Raw genomic sequence first — 21,360 nt, 5'->3', positions numbered from 1 at the left:
CAAAGAATGCAGATAATGGAGTCTGATTAGCCCAAGAGAAAGAAGTGTGTTATTGTCAACAAAGTTAAAAGGAGTTGTAGATCTGAAGAAGGCTTTGACTTCAGACATGGAAATGCAAAAGTTGGAATTTGCCCAGCTGATTTTTGGTCCTGCTTTGGTCCAACATTTCCTCAGTATGTTCCCTTCCCTCCCTTTTGGAATAGTAAGATATATCCTGTGTCACTGTATATTGAAAGTATGTTTTTCATTTTTATTTTACAGGGAATTACAGTTAAGAGATCACTTCAGAAAAGACTTTGAACAGAATAGCTAAAGTCAAAAACACCAATGATAGCCTATGCTGGAGAGGATGTAGGGTGAGGGGAACACTCATCCATTGTTGGTGGGAATGCAAACTTGTGCAGCCACTGTGGAAATCAGTGTGGCGGTTTCTCAGGAAACTGGGAGTCAACCTCCCTCAGGACCCAGCAATTCCACTCTTGGGAATATACTCTAGAGATTCCCTAACATACTACAAAAGCATTTGTTCTACTATGTTCATAGCAGCACTATTTGTAATAGCCAGAACCTGGAAACAGCCTAGGTGCCCCTCAATAGAAGAATGGATTTTAAATATTGTTGAGGCTGATAGACTATTGAGATTTCTGAAGTTATACTAAATGCCTTTTGCATTATTATATGGCTACAAACCTATGGGAGTCAAGGAGTAGAAAGTAGTGGTTTGAATAAAACTGGCCCCCATAGGTCCATAGGTAATAGCACTATTAGGAGATGAGACCTTTTTGGAATTGGTGTTGCCTTGTTGGAGGAAGTATATCACTATGGAGATTCTATTTAAAGTCTCATATGCTCAAGTTAGGCCAAGTGGAGCATTCACTTCTGCTGCTTGATGATCAAGATGCAGAACTCTCAGCTCCTTCTCTAGCACCAAGTCCATGCTTCCCGCCAAGAAGATAATGGACTTAATCTCTGAAACTGTAAGATAGTCCCAATTAAATGTTTTCCTGTGAAAGAACTGCAGTGGTTATAGTATCTCTTTATAACAATAGAAATCCTAAGTCATTTACATATATTGGTATTCCAGACTAGAAAAGATTTTTACTGTATTAGTTTAAGTTATAACTGTGTTCTCACCTGACCAAGTTCTTCATTAAGGTCTGATGTGTTAACTAAGGCTCCTTCATTAATTTCTTCATCAAAAAAGTCTTTATCCCATGAAATAAAAAATGAGCCTAAAAATTTCTGCATTTCTACTGTGACATACATGGAGACAGGAATAATAAAGTTGAAGAGAACCATGAATGATAAAAAATCGGTGAACATTTTCAAGACCTAAAATAAGAGATGGTGCATGTTAATTCGATTCATGGCCTCTTCAGATGAATACAATATAAGTCTGTTTTCTTTTCATTCCAATTCTTAATACACTATTAACAAAAAAATTTCCTAATGACACTATATCATTATAATCAAAATTATTAGTATTAAGAACATTCAAACTGGGTGGTGGTGGCACACAACTTTAATCTCAGCACTCAGAAGGCAGAGGTGGACAGATCTCTGTGAGTTTGAGGATAGCCTGGTTCACAAAGCAAGTTCCAGGACAACCAGGACTGTTATACAGAGAAACCATGCCTCAAAAAAGCAAACAACAACAACAAAACATTTTAGAACACTCTGAATTTTATCTACACTTTTCAATGTATATACTTTCCAGTTTAATACTTATTCACCTCATTAATTCCTATGTTCCTCTCATCCATAGATAGGAATATTCAAAGTTTATATGTAGATATTGTACAAGTTAGTATTGAATTAAAATGCTAGAAAGCTCATTATTTTTCCAGTCTCTTAAAAAGTTAGAAACAAGCACAGACATATATAAAGGAACAAAATTAAATCTAAATCAAAAGGTAACATTTTTCTGAGCAGTATTTCAGTAAAGGATAGATAGCCTAGTTACAAAAGAGTTAACACCCCTCATAGCAAGTTAATTACCTTAAAAGTTTCCCGTTCCTTTTGAGTCTTTTGATTATACCAAGGTTCATCATTGTAGGGGGTACTCTGCCACACATACTTTAGAGTTGTGCATACTGCAGCTTTGGTCAGTAAGATGAATAAATAAACAATCAAGAAGGCATTAATAGATCTGAAAAATAAGATATTATGTCTCATTACTTAAGACATAAACAAAATAAAAATTTAAATTATTTTATTTTGATTTAGTTTAGTATTAACTAAAGATACTCCTGTGTACGTTATAATAATCATATCCTAAATTTTAGATAAGAACCTTAATTATCACAGCCAAAGAATAACTGTTAAATGGCAAAACGGAAAATCTAGCCCTGAACTGTTTATTGATCACTAATGTTCCCCATGGTACAATGTCTGGCTTTTCAAGCACATTTTTTAAAATAAATGGAAACATACATATCCATATATATTAATACCTACTTAACTTTTAGGAAAAGTATAGCTGGTATCTTCTCCCCAAAAGACTAAATATTTCAAACTAAAGGTAGAATAGTAAATGTGAACTTTAAGCTCAGCATATATTCTCTTAGCATTATTTCAAAATAGAGTTCTGGATAAGGCACAATGGGTCATATACATGCCTATAAAGAAAGACGTATGTCTGTCCTGGTAATACCTAAAATCCCAGTAGTTTTGGGACTAGAAAATCAAGATCATCCTCAGCTCATGTAGCTAATTTAAAACCATCTTGGGCTGCATGAGACTGTAATACACACATAAATAACCACATAAAATTTAAATTAAACTTAAAAAGCCCTGGTAGTGGCACCTGTCTTAATGATCTACCAGGTACTACTCCAAATGTCTACTAGGACAATATTGTGGAATCAACTTGCACATACCAACAAATTCACTAAGAAAAAGAAATGATCTACAGTTAAGGTAAATGGTGCCATTTAAACCTATGCAAGCTTAGTTAATTCATTTACTATCTTAGAGACTGTTTCTTCACTTGTTGAGTCTAACATAAATTACTTCATAGGATTACTTAGAGGACTGAGTCAAATGAAAACATAAATCAGTGAGGACTGTTTCAGGAACAAAAACAAGTACTTAAAATGGTAGCTGCTATTATTGTGGATGATGACTTTCTGTATTGTTATTTGGAGTTACTGAAAAAATAACTATTTCAATCAAGAATGCCTAAACAAAATTTGTGGTACATACTAACTTTTCGACAGCAGAACGTTTCTGAGATTTCCCTTGGTAGTTCAAAGCCATTTTGGTTTCCATCCCAGTGTAAACAGCAACTCCTAAAGATTAACAGAAAATATAATAACCTGGTTGCTTGGTTCTGTGAATTCTTCACAGTATATAGGAGTAAGAAATCTAAGTATTTCTACTCATTGGCTGATCTATCACTTATATTAAAATTTAAATTATTTAAATTACCATACTCATTAATTTATCTTGTAAATTATCAACACATAAATATACACTGAGAATAAAAGGCAGGTATCTGCCAAGTTCACTTTTAAACATGCACTATTTATTCACAAGCTTTATGAAACACATTTTAACAACATATTTTCAAAGTTGTTCACCATATATCTTCTTGGTATTTTTAAGTGTAGCTCCTTTCAGCAAAAGATTTTCAGGTCCCAAAGATCTAAGTGAAAAACAAGCACAATTTATTGAAACAATGTACAAAGTCATCATTACTGGGGACAGATGCCCTGACACACATCTATCCTCCAAGGGGCTCAGAATGTATCTATTTCTACCATAAGCTTACTCCCTAGGATGAACAGAATGATCCTTCCATCTGAAGAGACTTGAGGGTACAGCCAGATAGGAGCATAGTACAGTGGTAGCCAGCAACACACAGAGGTAAAGAAGGATCAAAAGATTATGACTTATATAGATCAAGACAAGAACAATAAGAAGTAAGAAATAGAGGGTCACAGATAAAAGACTGGGAAGGCAAATGCCAAGTTGCAAAAATACAATGGCATCTTTGTAGAGAATGAACCTGACTTCTGGGAGATCAAGGCAAAGTGGAAAAGCTGAGACAATTAACTATGTAATAAGAGAGGAAAGAAAGCATCCTGTTTGTTTGAATGCCTCATAAACGATTAACTTTACATCTTATTTAGGTCCAAGTAATTCTTCTAGCATTTTCCTCACTGCCGAGACCCTCAATTACTCTCCCATAAACCACTATTTTCCAGCTTTATGTTCAAGCTTGTCAGCCACTATAGAACCAAGGAAAATATATGTGATTATCTAGAACAGGTTTGGAAAAGCAGTCAACAGGTACAGAGCGCTGCTATTTTATGTATTTTATTTTTTCTTTTATTTCTTTTTTCTTTTTTGCGTTTCAAGACAGGATTTCCCTATGTATCTCTGGCTGTCCTGGAACTCTCTCTGTAGACAAGGCTGGCCTTGAACTCACAGGGACCTGCCTGCCTCTGTCTCCCTGAGTGCTGGCATTAAAGGCGTGTGCCACCACCACCTAGCTTTTTTTTTAATTGTTTTTTTTTAGCTAAAACTTTTCTGTATATAATTATTGTGCTTGTGTTGGTGCACATGCCACAGAGTATGTATGTGAAGTGGTCAGAGGATAACTTTATGGAGTCATTTCTGTCCTTTCATCTTTAAAGTGGTTTCTGGGGATTGGTCTCAGGTAGCTAGGCTTTCGTGGCAAGTGTCTCTACTGGTTGAACATTTGGCTGGTCCCATGGAGCTCTGTTCTTTAAGAAAGTCTATATATTATTTCAATAATAATCTTCTACCCAACACAAAGAGACCTGATCACCACAGCCCAACTAATCACAAGGTTACTTAGCTCTCTTCTTTTCACTTTATTTAAGTTAAGGTATTTGACTATTTTATTGGGTTTAAAAGAAAAATGTTCCTCCTCCCAAAAGAATAGTTTTTAAAAGGAATAACCAACTAACCTGGCAACAGCCTCAACACTATTACTATAGATACTGATTCGCCCAACAAACCTGTTAAAAACAAAAAAAAAACATAATAGCAAGTGTGAAAATCTAAATACCAGCAAATAGAAATTCATCAGATTATAAATAATAAAAAATATAAGACTGAATGAATTTAAAATTCTATTAAGCATCTGGAAAAAGTTACATTGAACTTATAAATTGCATAACATTTAAATTGAATCTTTAAAATAATGAGTATAAACAAATATTTTAAATTAATGGAACTCTACTTGGTATTATACATATACACAATACATCATATGATACCTTTCTATAAATACTGTGGTTTTTAGTTAAGATTCATGTGATTAGGAATGGTTTCTGATACTATATACAATTTTTGAAATGATTAGTTCAGTGGTTTTTATACATGAGCTGCTTATGAATCACAGGGGATAGAAAGAATCTTACTTAAACCTCAGAATTCTGGGTCCCATCCTTAAACTTCTTTGTCAAACTCTCAGGTGACACAGGTATTAGTCACAGGTCCAACTTTTGACAACTACACACAAGGAATACTTGATTATATAACCTTGAAAATGTTTGTATTTGGCAATCGACCTGATCCAAGCACTTAACCTACAATTCTGCAAAAAGGGATAAAAAGGCCTAACCCCTCCTTAATGAGACTTTCATACTTACTTTGTAATTTTCAGTATGGTGTTTTCTTCATAGAAAAGTAATAAATAGTTCAAATACTTTAAAACATTTTGATTTGCAAATATTTTTATTCATTCTTTGAGAATTTCATACAATGTATTTTATTTTGATAATATTCAGCCCTGTAACTTCTTACAGATTCAAATCCACATCCCTACCAATCAAAATTTATGCTGTATTTTAAAAACATGTTTATTTTTCATTGTATGAACATGCGTATCTCTGTGTTTGTTCGTATGCCCAAAGAAGTCAGAGATATCAGATTCCCCAGAGCTATAGGTGGTTATGACAAGTCTAATGTGTGTGTTATGCATTCTGTTAATCACTGAGTAATCTCAGTAGTGCCTCAGCTTAAATGTTTTTATATACAAAATAGGAAGATCTACCCATTCATTCTATGTTAATTGTGAAAGTACTGTACTAGAAAAATGCTGAAAACATAGTAAACTAAAAAGGCAGATTCTTTGTCATAAGAAAGATAATTGAATTTGACAAATATAGTACGTATGATTTCTATCAGAGTGGTAGAAATACTTGGTATTCTGAAGTCATGTTGAAGGAATTCAGCTTAGGTATATTAGAATAACCTTGTTTACCTTAAATTATCCTTCATATTTAAGGCAATTGTAAAATATGGGGATTTCCCTTATAAATATGAATATGAATATGTGTGTGAAACATACATATATTATCAGGTAGAATAGGTCACTCCTTTTCTGGAACTTCATGGACTTTGTGTATATCTTTACTACTGTACTATAAGTTTAGCTTTATTGATTGATATTCTTTATTCATTAGTTACTTGAAGGTAGAGAAAGCTTTTTTTTTTTGCTTGTGGCTCTGGTTCTTAGTATCAAAACATACAAAAGAGAAAGAGGAAACAAGGAATAAACTTATGGGGGAGGGAATCAACATTCTCATGTAGGATATATTTCTTTACTATTCCTAACCCTAACTAGAGTAAACCAAATCCATTCATTTGGTCCTCTATTTGACCAACAACATGAATTAACATGATGGTTTGCCCATATAGTGGATGTTATCTGCAACAGTGGTTTAGAACAGAATGAATTAAAAACTATTACCAAACCCTCAGTAATACCACACCCTAATTAAACTAACTATTCCTAGACACTAATGCCAATTTTTTGACAACACTCAATGAATGTTAATCAGAAAATCTGCATCCATGAGCCAGAAGAAAACACACCAATTTACAGATTCATGAATTTAATGGCCTGTGAACATCAAACAGCCTATTTGCAATCTTTAGTTCATCATCATCATTAACAAGAAAGGATGGTGTGCCTACTAATTGCAGTGTCCCATATCCTCTCTCTTGTTTCACATTGGATAAGATGCAAAAGGTTTATTTTTGTTTTAATTAACTCCTGGAACTCCATTAGTCTAATAGATGAGGCTTCTTAAAAAAAAAAAACAACCTGATAGCCATGTTTACAAGTAACAAAAAGAAAAGGGAAAAAAAAGTGGGATGTCTGGCTGGTAATGAGCAATGCTAATTTGATTAATTTCCTTTCAAAGAGGAAGAACAACTCATAAAAATATACACAAGAGTAGACTGGTAAATAAGTAATGGGTGTGTCTTTGCTTTACTGGTGACAAAAAAGAGAGCCAAAGGACAGCAATAAAGTAAAACAAGATGCTTACTTGTAGAGGTCAGGTTGAGGCTGTTCACATTCAATTGCTGCTCGGAGGTTATCAATGGATTCGGCTGTACACAGTTCAATGGTATCTCGTACTGCATAATGTGTCTGTATGAAAGCACAAGAAAATCAAATATAAAATATTTCTTTTTTATAACTGTATAGCCAACTTATTTCAGAAACAGCACATTTTAGAGTAAGAGGGTTAAGCAGAATATTACAAATGTTGACTGACATTCTACACCAAATGAATTACAGGACACTATTCTTAAAATACTTTATAAATACACAGGTAACCTGCCTCCAAAAAGGATTTTAAAGGTAAAAGAGAAACAAAAACGTTCCTTGACACTGACACTGGAGAGTATTACATTTGTAGCATGCATATAATTAACTGAAATCCCAATGAAGATTTTAATATATTTTTTCTCTTATATATAAAACCAAGATTTGAAAAAAATTAATGGTTCCATTACATAAACAGTTTATAAAGATTTTGAAACTGTTCAATATGGGTATATTTTATATAGTAACAGAAAGCTAATATCTTATTTTCAATGATTAAGATATTCTACATACATTTACTATACTCTTAATTCATCCAAAATGCAAGACAAGATCCAATGAACCTATTTATAAACTGTCAACAAGGGTTAATGCAGATTCAAGCACTTATGCACAAGGGAAAGTTGTTGCCATAGTCTTTAGGGATATTAGAGAACTTCTTGCTTTACATTTAAACTACTGCCTGACTTTAAAATTTTTGATTTATTGCCACTTAATTAATAATAGAAAACAGAAAATTTTCTTCCTCTAAACAATATTCTCAATGTTAGAGAATCTTTACACAGATTTCTCTATCTTGATAATCCCTAAAATATAACTCGTTTTTGAACAGCTAAGACACCAGTAATTTAGTATCGTTTGCTTGAACACAAAGTCAGTAAATAGTAACAAGTAAAGCTTTTATTTCACATTCTGAGTTCTACTCCTTAATTCCACAGGGAAAAAAAATAGGAGACCTCTCCAAACATATACCAAGAGGTGAGCTCATTAGTATTACTACTTTTTTTTCTTTTAAACAGGATCTCTCCATACAGAATCCCCTATGTAGATCAGGCTGGCATCAAACTTACAGAGATTTATCTTTTTCTGCCTCTCAAGTACTGAGATTAAAGGCTACACCAAACCAGAATTACTCCTTTGCAACGAGCTGTTGAGGGCCATGACACAAATATAGCAGATGGCAATTGATAATTCAGATGTCAACCCACCAGATGAATTATTTTCTGATGGAGAGAACCCTGTTCAAGCAAGACTTATGGGACCACTGACTCTGGAAACTGGCTATTTCTGTCTATAAATTCACATGTGCAAAAACAGCTGGGGAATCTCCCCATTACCGTGCATTTTCATGTAATTTGTTCATGTAATCTCATGATTATATCTCAATCTTATGGGCACATCTATCGGTGGATGATCAGGAAGATGACTTCCCATTAAGCTGTGTAATTTTATTGAACATAAACATACTAAGATATGCTTCATTACTAGATCTATTGTTCCACGAGGGTTGTTAAGACACCTAGAAGCCTATTTTGTTTCTTTACTCAGACTAACATAAGAAAACAACAGCTTATCCACAGTCTAAGACAAGCTACATATATTTAGCTGATTTTAAACCTCTTTCTAAGTCTGGTTGATAAAAAGCTACTCCCTGCACAAATTCCTCAGCAGCTTCTCTCACCAGGCACTATGTCCCCAGTCTCAGGTACACCAGGAACCTTGAAGTCAGAGTTGTTATAATTACTCACTAACTTTAATGCAGTTTTTATAACATTTTTATTGAAAAAAGTTTGTTGTTGAATGTGTACATATAAGGCAGGTGAACAAAGGAGCTAGAGAGAATTGGACCGAGAGAATTAGAACTAGAGAATTGGAACTGGAGAGAACAAGAGCTGGAAATGAAAACAGCAGATTGTGTTTGAGGTTTTTTTTTCTTCAGATAGGAAAATTTCCTAAGTCCCTGCTGTTCAAAGGCATTTTTTTTCTGCAACCCTAGGTGCAATTCTGGGAGCCGGACTCCAAGGCTACCACACTCCTTAAAGGCAGCACAGAAAGGATAAGTCTTTATGCCCCATGGCACACTAGATGGCAAAGGCCAAAAACTGGCTTTGCCAGAAAGTACCAGCAAAGTAAATTATCTCCCATTCTGATTAAATTGACTATAACATACTTAAAATTCCTACTGGTTAACAATAAAATACAACATTTATTAAACTATATCTTAAGATACGAATACATGGAATCAAATTACTCCATATTAGACTAGTTATATCACATGAATTGATTTATTTAATTTTATGTGTATGGATGTTTTGGCTATATGTACATCTGTGTACCACTTATGTGCCTAGTGTCCAAGCAGGTCAGGGTACGCCCAAGCAGGTCAGGGAGTTGGATCCCATGCAGCTGGAACCACAGCTGGTTGTGAGCTAGGAATTGAACCTAGATCCTCTAGAAGAGCAGTTAGTGCTCTTAACTATAGCACTATTTCTCCAGACCCAGAATAAACCTTTTTAACAAAAATATGCAAGTCTTAAAAAATTAAAAATAGATGAATTATAAAGTTACAAAATACTTGAAGTTATTTTTGTAGTTATGTAGTTTAGCTCACAAGTATTCTCACTTATAAAAGTCTAGGGTGGTAAAATAGCTCAGTAGAAGTTCTACTGTGCATGTGTGAGCCAAGAGTTCAGTCCTAAGTACAACAAAAACATAAACAAAAAGCATAAATAAAATGTTAATTGAATTGCATCAATAATTTTGATGGCTTTTGGTTAGGACATGATTCCCCATCCTATCCCCCACAATGCAAATATTCTCCAAGGTGGGTGCTTACTTAGAAACTCAAATATAACTACATAACTGCTGTCTTCCAACAGAAAACTTACATGAATAGCAAAAGTAAGGTAAGGGATTTAGGAGTGTTAGGACACAGAACTATCTCATTAATCATTCTGGAATAAAATGCTCAAGTCAGGTTTAGTCTCCATTACCTTACAATTAGATTCACCATCAAGACTAGCTGTAGTGACATAACAGGTTCCATCAGTTGTGCAGGATGACAGAAGAATAAGATCACAGGGAAAGGTTTCATCTGCTTGTACTTCTACTACATCACCAACCTAAAACAGCAGAATAAATACTTTAAATTCTTAACAAAGCATTCAGTATACCTCACAATAAAGCTAAAAATATTAAAAGAGAAATCTACAGATGAGATTTTGAGATTATCAGCATTCTACATCACATGCAAAGAAATTAAAGACTATTATTGAATATTCAAAATCAAGGACTAAGGACTTAGAATGCTTTCAGAATATCTTAGCACTGTTGTGTTATAAGTAATTCTGACATCCATGTGTTCTGTGTTCTCTGATACTCCTGAAACTGATATGTAATAAGATAATTTCTATGGTCATTTTAAGAGCGAAAAAAGAAAATCTATAGGTTTCAAGTTAGGTACTTCATGACCAGAGTTATCTATGTTTTCACTTTGAACCAGCATATTTTGTCTGCAGTTATGACTGTTGGATTCCTTCTTTAGTGTTCAGAAACTTCAGGTAATTGAGAAAAGGATCAGTTTTCCTCATAATGGGCGGAGGGGAGTCTTAGATCAGCTTTCTAAGAATTTTTTCCATCAGAAGAACCAGTTAATAAAGCAATAACAATCTCTTATCAGCAAGTATCCTATACCCAAGAAGAAGAAAAACTTGAGAGATGGAATCTTGAACAATTCAATGATGCAGAGAATAAAACATAAAAAGTGAAGACTTGTAAACCTGAGTTCATGTCCCAGCTTTGTCACTAAATAATATTACCTTGATAAATGTCTTAGATGATTCCAATGACTGCAGAACACTGGTATTTGAAATGATGAAACAAACAAAACATTAACTAATGTATGCATATTAACTATCTGATGGGTGTCAATACTGCTTAATAATTCAATGTGACTACTTTATTCACAAATTGAGAATACCAAAGTATATTTCTTGAGAAAGATATAAGAAAACCTTCAGATAACACTATCCAACAATTTTCATGGCACACTACTGAGAAAATGACCCTGTTTTTAAAAAAAACTAAAAACAAAACTTAAAAAAACTCAAAATCCACAAGACTGTTACCACTAATCATAAATACACTACAATCTACAAAACAAAAATTTTAAGTTCGTCAGAGGGCTAAATATACAGGAGAGGTAAAAAGAGGCAACTGATGATGACAGAAGGCAAGTCACATTTAAGAGAAGTCAAAGCCCATCATGTTGACCTGGGTACACTGTGAATGCTCAACTAATACAGGAAATTCTATTTTTAGAGATTAAGATGAGGACTTTTGGTCTATTCGAATTGAAAAATAAATTTTATTTATTAATATAAATTAGTATCCAAGAGCACCAGAATTGGCAATTATAATCAAATTAATTTTTAAATATTATTTTTAGATGTTTTCTTCCACAGTTACATAAATGCTCAGGTTATGATATAATAATTGCCATACTTAAAAATACAGAAAAAATACCATAATGGGCCAGGCCAGACAGGCTAAGGAATTTAGGCTTCACCCTGAAGCTAAAGGAGAAGACAGCTGTAGGGAAAGAGAATGACTCTATCACCTCATAGTTCTGTTTCTATTTACCATTTAAAAACATTTAAAAAAATGTGAATCAGTGTTTTGTCTACATATATGTAAGTTTGTCTGGTGATTGCAGAGACCAGAAGAGGGTGCCAGGACCTTCAAAGAAGAGTTAAATATAGTTATGAGAAGCTATGTGGTGCTAGGAACTGATTCCAGGTTCTCTGCAAGAGCAGCAATTGTTCTTAACCTCTGAGCCATCTCTCCAGTCCCTATATCATTTTTACAGGGAGCTGGTAAGATGGCTTAACAGGTAAAGACACTTACTACCAAGTGTGATGACCTCTATTGAATCCTCAGAACCCACATGGTAGGAGAGAACTGACTCCCACAATTTTTCCTTTGATCTCCTACATCGGCACTACAACATACATATAATACCACATACACAGAAATAACATACATTAAATAATTAATAATAATAAAACAGATTTCCTGTCCTGTCTCCCTTCCAAAGGTCTTATCCTTTGCCTTGCATAGTAAGTCCCCTGATAATATATATAATCCTATACAACAGATAGTTTATTTGTTTTGCCTGCACTGAAGGCTATGTGAAGCATGTGTGCAGTGCCCACAAGCCACAGTACTGCATTAGATCCCTTGAGATTGGAGTTAGAGATGGTTGTAAGCCACCAGGTGAATGCTGGGGATCATACCAGGATCCTCTGGAAGAACCATCTCTCCAGCCCCAGATGATCTGTTTTATAATACCAAGGGAATGCATGAGGAAAAATGAATATTCCTTTACACTGTGTGAGTATTTGTCACTATGACTGGTTTAATGAAGAAGCTAAATGGCCAGTAGTTAGGCAGAAGTTTCAGGGCAGAGAGAATGCTGGGGAGGAGAAGAGCAGAGTCTGAGAAGTCACGAGGAGATGCAGAAACAGGAGATGAACTTGTTGTACTGAGAAAATGTACTGAGCTACATGACAGAGCGTAGATAAGAAATATGGGTTAATTTAAGTTATAAGAGCTAGTTAATAACAAAATGAGCTAACATATGAGCATTTAAAATTAATGAGTCTCTGTAAGGATATTTGGGAACTGGCTGGTGGGACAGAAAAGTCTGCTTACATTCCTCTCCTCTCATTCTCTCCAATTTCCTTCCCTCTGAGACCACCACATTAAACTTATCTGTTTCTGTACACAAAGGGGCAGGCCTCCCATGGGTATCAACAAAGCATGCCACATCAAATCGAGGTAAGAATAAGCTCTTCCCCTTGTATTAAGGCTTAGTAAGACAACCCAGTAAGAGGAAAAGGTTCCCAAAAGCCAGCCAAAGTGTTAGGGATAAGCTACATTCCCAATGATAGGAGTCCCACAAGTAGATGAAACTATACAACTGTCACACATATGTAGAGGGTCTAGGTTGGTTCCACACAGACTCTAAAGCTGTCAGTCCAGTGTCTGTGAGCTCCTATGAACTCAGGTTAGTTGTCTCCCCTGGTTCCCTTGTAATGACATTGCCCCCCTCCACTTCTGGTGTGTACAATTCTTCCTCCCTCTCTTCAACAAGATTCTCAGAGCTCAGCCAAGAGCTTGGTCATGGATCTCTGCTTCTATCAGTTACCAAAGCTCTCTGATGACAATTAGTGTAGCGTGAGGCATTTCAGGATCAGGAAACCCTCTCTTATAGGAAGCAAGAAGCTCATTTACATCTAGGACAAAGGCAGGGAAGAGGTTGAAGAAAGAAAATGGAAGCAAGCTACTGTATGAGATGAAATAGGAAGCCCATTTATACCAAAGGACCTGACTACCATGAGAGACAGGACTGTAAGACCAGAAAACTACTATGTTATATATAACTCAGGTGCACAGTGCTTGGTCAATATTGAGGTTGGTACTGGAGAACCAATAAATTACTCTGTTCCTATGTGGAGCTTCATATTGAGTAAGAAATAAGAAACAGTAGTATACTGCTTTGAGAGACAAGCAAGAGAGCAGATGCTAGTCAGGCATCTAGAATAAGGTAAAAGAAGATGGTGGAAAAGTAACATTAGGAAAAACACTCTAGCACCCCAGGTCCAACACAAAACTCAGGATAACTGCAATCAATCTTTCAAAAGAATGTAAAGCACAGTAGTGTATTAAAATAACAAGAATTACAATAAAAGAAACAATGACAACCCAACTCCTGACTAGACTGACCCAAATACCAAACACTAAAGATCTGATGGAAGCAGAGACAGGTCCATTCCAGAAAACATACACTACTAATCTCCATATGAAAATATTACATCTAATGAAGTGAAAACTTATACCCACATAAAAACTTATATTTGAATGTTTGTAGAAACTTTATTCACATTTGATAAAATTCGGAAGCAGTAAAAATCTATCTTCTCCAGAAGTAAACTGGTAAATACAGAAAAATTAATATTACTCATCACTACAAAGAAATGAGCTATCAAGCCATCATAAAGCACGGAAGTAACTTAAATGTATACTAAGTTAAAGAAATTAATCTTTTTAAAAATGGCCATATATGTTATGGTTTCTACAATATTATACTCTGAAAAATGCAAAAACATGTAGTAGTAATAGGACCAGTGACTGCAAAAATTAAGGGAGAATGAAGAATAATGAGGCAGAACATAGATTTTTAGAGACAGGGAAATTATCCTATACGATGTTACAATATTAAATACATGCCATACATTTATCAAACCTCCTAGAATGGATAGCACTAAGCGTGAACACTACTGTAACTAAATTTTATGTGGTGAGGGAGGTTTACTGATGCGTACAATAGAAAAGGGTACTGTGTGGCAGAACATGGCTATATAGCTATACTTTGTTAGGTTTTGCTGTGAACATAAACGTGTTCTAAACAGCAAAGTTTACTATTTAAAAAAAATCTACTGGCAATCAAAAAAGTTTGATATGATAAAAATCTAAATGTCATCTGCCAGGGATCTGATTTGGTAGAAGAAGCAAACAATGACTAATTTGAATAAAATATAAATATCACCTTGCTCTGGAAATATGAACAGTACACTTTCTGTGCAAAACCAGTTGTGGAGTTCCTTACAATTGCCACAAGACTAGCAGACTTCAACTGAGGCATATACTCAAAAGAACTGAAAACTGATACTCAAACAAAAACTTGTCCTTGAATGTTCACAGCAGCAACATCTATACCCGCTCACAGAAGAAACATTAGCTAGTGAATAAAGAAAATGTGGTATACACCTAGAATATGCTATCATCAAAAAAAATGAATTATAGATAAATGGTACAACACAAATGGATTTTTAAAATATTCTGAAAGATGGAAAACACAAAGTTCATGTAATGGATTATTTCATTCATGTAAAATATTAAAACTACAAACTGACTGAGAAAGGTTAATGTTGACAGGGCTTAGGTAGAAGAAATCATGTGTAATGAGTATAGAGTTTCCTTTTCTGGTGATGTAAATAGTGATGGTGGTTATATAACACTGTGAATGTAAATAAATAGTACCGATTCCTTTAGTGGGGACACCGTTTCTCTGTGTAGAGCTGGCTGTCCTGGAACTTGTTCTGTAGAGCAGATTGACCTCGAACTCAAAGGTCTGCCTGCCTCTTGACTCCTGAGTGCTGGGATTAAAGGCATGCAACTCTACTGCCCTGATCTGTATACTTTCAAGTGTGCATTTTTATCATGCAAAACTGATTCCAATTATTCTGAGTGGGGCCAGGGTAAATTCGGAGGGTAAAAGTGCTTGCTGTGTAAGCCTGATGCCTTGATTCTGAACCACAAACTCATATCAGAAGGGGGGAACCGACTCCAGAAACTTGTCCTCTGAACTCCACACATATTCCATGGCATATATGTATGTACATACATACACATTCAAGCACATGTGCGTGTGCGTATACACATGCGCCATTAAGTGTAGCTTTAAAAAGGGTGATGTAGTAAAACAGTACCTTGATTTTTTCACTTTCTTTTCTCACTCGCTTTGCATTTTCAATAATGTAAACAGTGCTTTTGTTAACTTCATTATCAGCTCTGTGTCTAAGCCAATCTTCATATCCCTATAAAGATAATAAAAATTATATTTATAACTTTATAATGTTAATTTCAACACAAAATGCCACACACACAAAATGATGAACACATTATTAGAAAATTTGAAGCATACTTTAAAAATACTTCTTAGGCATATAGCTTTATTGTATTATAAGGTTCCTTAATCAGATATATGTTAAAGGCAAAACAGGTATTAGAGTGTTAACATTCTTCATTGTAAAAATCTATTATTTATTCCTGTAGTGCTCTAATGAATACCTATGTTTTCTTTAATAAATACCTGAAGAATTAAGGGACATTATAATTCTACTTTGCCAGGAAGATTTAGTTGTTCATTTTATTTTGTGTGTGTTGGTATTTTTTCATATATACCTATGCACCATGAGTGTGAAGTACCTGGGGAGGCAAGAACAGGATGTCAGATCCCCTAAAACTGGAGTTATAGATGGTCGTGTGTCACTATGTGGGTTCTGGGACTAGAACCTGAATCCTCTGTAAGAGAAGCTAAGGCTCTTAAGTACTGAGTCGTCTCTCTAGCATATCTTTCTACTTTTAATTTGAAAAGATAATTGTTCTGACATTTTATTTTACGATAAACCTAATCACTTAGAAATGTAATTCTGCTCATGCAGAAAGTAGGAAAATTTGAAATTTGTTTTGTCAGAGAATTTACATATCGTGGAGATAATAATTAAAATTCTCCACTGACTTAATGATTAAAGAAAATAGAAACTGGTGTTTGCTTTTAGAATTAAAAAAAATAATCAGAGCTTTAATGGTTCACTTTCCTCTGGGCTTTTCATGTGGAATAGATTTAAACTAAAAGAGCTAAGGAAGCAGAATGCTCATTTGAACATGACCTCCTTCTTTTATATTCAATGCTTTTTTTCCCTCATTGGAATCTGTGCCTTTTCAAATACATCTGAAAAATAATCTCTTGATAGCTTTTTCTCCCCTCTTCCTTTTTTTTCCACTTCATTCTTATTCTATCCCTCTTTATGAAAACACTAGGCTATCATTTCATAGGGTACATTCTCTGATGCTCATAAAGAAAGGAAGGATATAACATGAACTAGTAATGGGAGTAGAATGAATCAGTAAAGTCCTCTGAAAACCATAAATGCTATTCTTAGAACTAAAAATTTATGACAGTAAGGAAAATAATCTAGAGAGCCCAAGGGAAAGAACATTCCAAGTCTTTATTTAGCAATGAAATACATGAAAAAACAATTTGTAAAATCCCTAGTAGGCAAGACAGACAATCAGATAACCCCAATAGGAAAGGTAACCTTATTCCTTCAATCTATCAGTTACCTTAAGGTACTTTCAAAAAGCATATTGATAGGTACTATCTAAAAATATGTTTGCAAATAAGCATAGTTTGTGGTTTGTTCCTATATAGTTAACCCACTCCTCACTTAAAGTTTGCTGTTTCAATTTTCAATTTCATTTGGACAGTTTTAAAGGTACTAACACATAAAATGTTCAAAATACTTCAAAGACAATCACATCATAATCTGTGGCACCTTGCCAGTTCTGACAAAAAAGAAGTCTCCCCTACCCATCACTCTCCTCAACAGTATTACTGATAATAAAGAAATTCAAGTATTTGTGTTCTTAAGTTCTAGGCTATAAGCAACAACAACCAAAATTCATTGGAATGGGAAATTCCAAGACACATCACATCAGAATAATGAACAGTAAAAATCCACTTCCCATTTCCCTACTGAGTTGAACTTTCTACTTGTTCATTATGTTTATACCACATACACATAGATATTGAAAAAGAAAAGAGTAAATAAATTAGAGAATTTACAAGAAAATTCACACCAGCTGGCATTAAAGAACAGGCAGAGTTTAAGTAAGAAACTTACCTGCTTGATTGCTGTAACAGTTATAACAAAAAAAAGTGGAAGTCCACTAGTAACTGGGCTGGTTGGTGTGTCTACTGTGACCTAGGTAAAGAAATTAAATTGAAAATAAAATTAGCTATTAACTCATATGTAGCATTTACATGTTTCAAATATTTCAAACAAAATATATTCTATTAGTGAGATAAATATTAATTTTAATTACAACCAAACAATATATACAACAGTCAATTTAAGAAAATTCAGAACTAGTTTTCATTCAAGATTAGATGATCTCCTTTATTGAAATATGCATACTGGTTTATCAGCTAATGGCTGAAAAGCATTCTGCCAGCCCCTGTATTGCTACCATTCAGCTGCTAGAAATCTTGCTTAAAAAAGATAGAAAAGCGTTTGCCTTTACAGAGCTGAAAGCTTACAAGGAAAATAAGACATTAAAACCAAAGTATAGCTGCTAAGATCTATAAGGATAGCTAGGAGTTAACTATCTCAAAGAAAGTTTTCAGGTACAATGAACAATATACATAGGGTCTTCTAAAAGGAAATGTGACACATGTACAAGTAAAGGAAACAAAAATTAAAAAAAATGCCCCAAAAATGTGTGGTGTGAGATCGTGTTCAAGAGTGCAGGGAAAGTTGGAGACTTATGACTATTCATTCCACAGTAGGGGATCATTGAAGATTTTACACAGGAAAAGGTAACACGAAAATTTATTCTCAATGCTTTGTGAAAGACAGACTAGAAGAGAGTAAGAGTGGAGGATAGGAGACTACTTGGGAGGCTACTGCTATAATCCAAGTGAAAGATGATGTCTTGGATTAGGATAGAAGTAAGATATGTGAAAAGAAGCACTGAAGATATTCAGGAACAAAAAAATGGCAGGACTGGTAAGTAACAAGCTATAACTATTGATTGCATATTATCTTGCAAGTGGTGGATTAACACGGCTGGGTGAATGTTGCTGTTATTCACAAAAATAAGAAACATGGAAGAAGAACTAGATTATTGGGGGGTGGGGTTGTAGTTATAATCTGTCTTCAAATCTCATTATCATCCCCTGACCAAAAAAAAATGTACATATAAGACTTTTAGACCTTTAAAGGTGCATGCCTTTACACAATGTCTTTCTTTTTGTGGGATGCTGGTTGTAGCATTCTCTGCCATGGAAACTTTTTCTAACCCTTCAAAGATCAGTTCAGATATCACGTACTTTTGAAGCCCTTTCAATCTTTTGAGATAAGTGAATACACAACTCTTAAAAACTTTTAATATAAATTCCTTAAGGGCAAAATAATCAGTATTTTGTTCACCATATTTTGTTCGGGACTACTGTACAACAAACTGTAGGTGGTCAGCATATAGTTGCTTAAATTAATTTAATTAAATGCACTCTTTAATAAACTGAATGATTCTTGCCAACAGAACCCATGGTATACTTTATGCTTCTAAGACATCTGACCATAGATATGAGCGCCTTTCTAAAAATTTCATCATTCACTACGGCAGTTTACTCTCTTCTATAGTTTGTCCCAAACTGCCTAAACTAAATTATAATATCATTAGGCAAAGCCTCAGAGTATACAAACAAAAGCATTCAACATTAACTCATTGGCATTTTTCTGCTTCATTTAAAAAGATGGGGGGGGGCTGGAGAGACGGCTCAGAGGTTAAGAGCACTGCCTGCTCTTCCAAAGGTCCTGAGTTCAATTCCCAGCAACCACATGGTGGCTCACAACCATCTGTAATGGGGTCTGGTACCCTCTTCTGGCCTGCAGGCATACATACAGACAGAATATTGTATACATAATAAATAAAATAAATATTTTTTAAAAAGATGAGGAGGGGGTTATCATTAAAGTAGTAATTGAAGGAAAAACTCTACAACTATATACTTAAAGATGTAAGACATGATTTAAAATGATTAAAATTTACAATACCGAATGGTAAAAGGAACACTGAAAAGCAGATTTATTTACTAGAGTTTCAAACTTCAAGGAAGTAAGTGAGTAAGGCACACAGAAAGGTGTAATAAGGAAGAAAAGTAGTGTGTTCAAATAGACTAAAACTAGTGTTTAACTTGGAGCTGAGTCATCACATGGGTACCGGGATTGAACCTGGGTCTTCTGCAAGAGTAGCCATTGCTCTTAATTGTTGAACTATTTCTCCAGTCTCAATAACTTTTTTGACACACCTATTCTGCTTTACCTTAAAATTATTCACTATTAAAATGCTAATGAACTTTTGGATGAGCTAAAGGCTAACTCATATCTCTAAAACAAATTAATAACAAAGTTTCCTAGAATCTATGGGGGAAAGTCTAGGCCTGGTGGCACATACCTATAATCCCAATATTTGGGAAGCTGAGATAGGACTGTATATTGGCTGACTTTATGTCAACTTGACGCAAGCTAGAGTCATCAGAGAGGAGAAAGCCCCAATTGAGAAAATGCCTCCATAAGATCCACCTATAAGGCATTTTCTTAATCAGTGATCAATAGGAAAGAGCCCAGACCACTGTGGTGGTGCCATCCCTGGATTTGCGGTTCTGAGTTCTATAAGAAAGCAGGCTGACCAAGACAGGGGATACAAGTCACTAATCAACCCTCATCCACGGCCTCTCCATCAGTTCCTGCCTCCAAGCTCCTGTCCTGCTTGAGTTTCCATAGTGACATTCTTCAGTAATGAACAGTGATATGGAAGTTTAAGATGAATAAACCATTTCCTCTCCTACCACAAAAAGCCTGATGTTTAACAAAGTAAAACTGTTAGTTTAAACAATTTAAAATTTTGATATATACAAAATCATTAAGATGTTATACAATATACATTTAAGATAAAGATATAAAATCTATGAAAAATTAAATCTCATTTCTAAGATAACTTTAGAAACCTCTACCATCACACAATTCTTGAACTGCAATTATATTTCTACTTAAAATAATAATCAAATATTTTTAAGTCACAGGACAGCTTAAGATGACAAATTATTTAAAACAACCAAATTTATCCATGTTGTTTTCATGGAATTCTTACCTGTACAAGGAAAATGATGAGAAAATAAAAATTTGCAATTCTTCTAAACTGTTCAAACAAATTCTTTGGGAGGAAATTCCAAAGTGTATACTATAAAATAAGTTGAACAAAAAAGTATTATTAGAAAAGAAACTTGAAAAAACTTATTATAACATAGAGTAGTATTTAGTATATATAACAATTGAAAACACCAGAATATATTTAGAGGTATAGAGTACTTTTTTTTTCCAGAAATAAAATTTCACTGAAAATTTCATTGACCAACTAAGTGCTACATTTTTAATTTCTCCAACCCAACATAAAACGGATTCTTTGCTATATGCTCTCATATCATATGTATTCATTCATATTTTCTCTCTTGAGATTCTCTGAACTTTGAGAGCGCCTAAGCCTTGTTTAAAGGAGATGTTAGAGGCCAACAAGATGGC

At 34.4% G+C, this 21,360-nt stretch overlaps 1 protein-coding gene across 4 annotated transcripts in view; it reads right to left on the bottom strand.

Annotated features, from left to right (window-relative positions):
• The window catches only part of Atp11c (ATPase phospholipid transporting 11C (ATP11C blood group)), a 181,357-nt gene that overhangs the window by 72,425 nt on the left and 87,572 nt on the right, over positions 1-21,360 (bottom strand). For all 4 annotated transcript variants that reach the window (XM_048457770.3, XM_085685222.2, XM_085685219.2 and 1 more), the window contains exons 3-12: positions 20,933-21,022; positions 17,902-17,982; positions 15,925-16,032; positions 10,366-10,494; positions 7,311-7,414; positions 4,938-4,988; positions 3,582-3,646; positions 3,209-3,290; positions 1,999-2,149; positions 1,135-1,332 (exon numbers count right to left, since the gene is read on the bottom strand). In XM_048457770.3, the coding sequence (XP_048313727.2) occupies positions 1,135-1,332; positions 1,999-2,149; positions 3,209-3,290; positions 3,582-3,646; positions 4,938-4,988; positions 7,311-7,414; positions 10,366-10,494; positions 15,925-16,032; positions 17,902-17,982; positions 20,933-21,022 (1,059 nt within the window). The remainder of the gene's footprint in view (positions 1-1,134; positions 1,333-1,998; positions 2,150-3,208; positions 3,291-3,581; positions 3,647-4,937; positions 4,989-7,310; positions 7,415-10,365; positions 10,495-15,924; positions 16,033-17,901; positions 17,983-20,932; positions 21,023-21,360) is intronic.

This window comes from Myodes glareolus, chromosome X, assembly GCF_982192425.1.
Source record: "Myodes glareolus chromosome X, mMyoGla1.1, whole genome shotgun sequence".
NCBI lineage: Eukaryota > Metazoa > Chordata > Mammalia > Rodentia > Cricetidae > Myodes > Myodes glareolus.
This window is presented reverse-complemented; position numbering and strand designations above follow the sequence as displayed.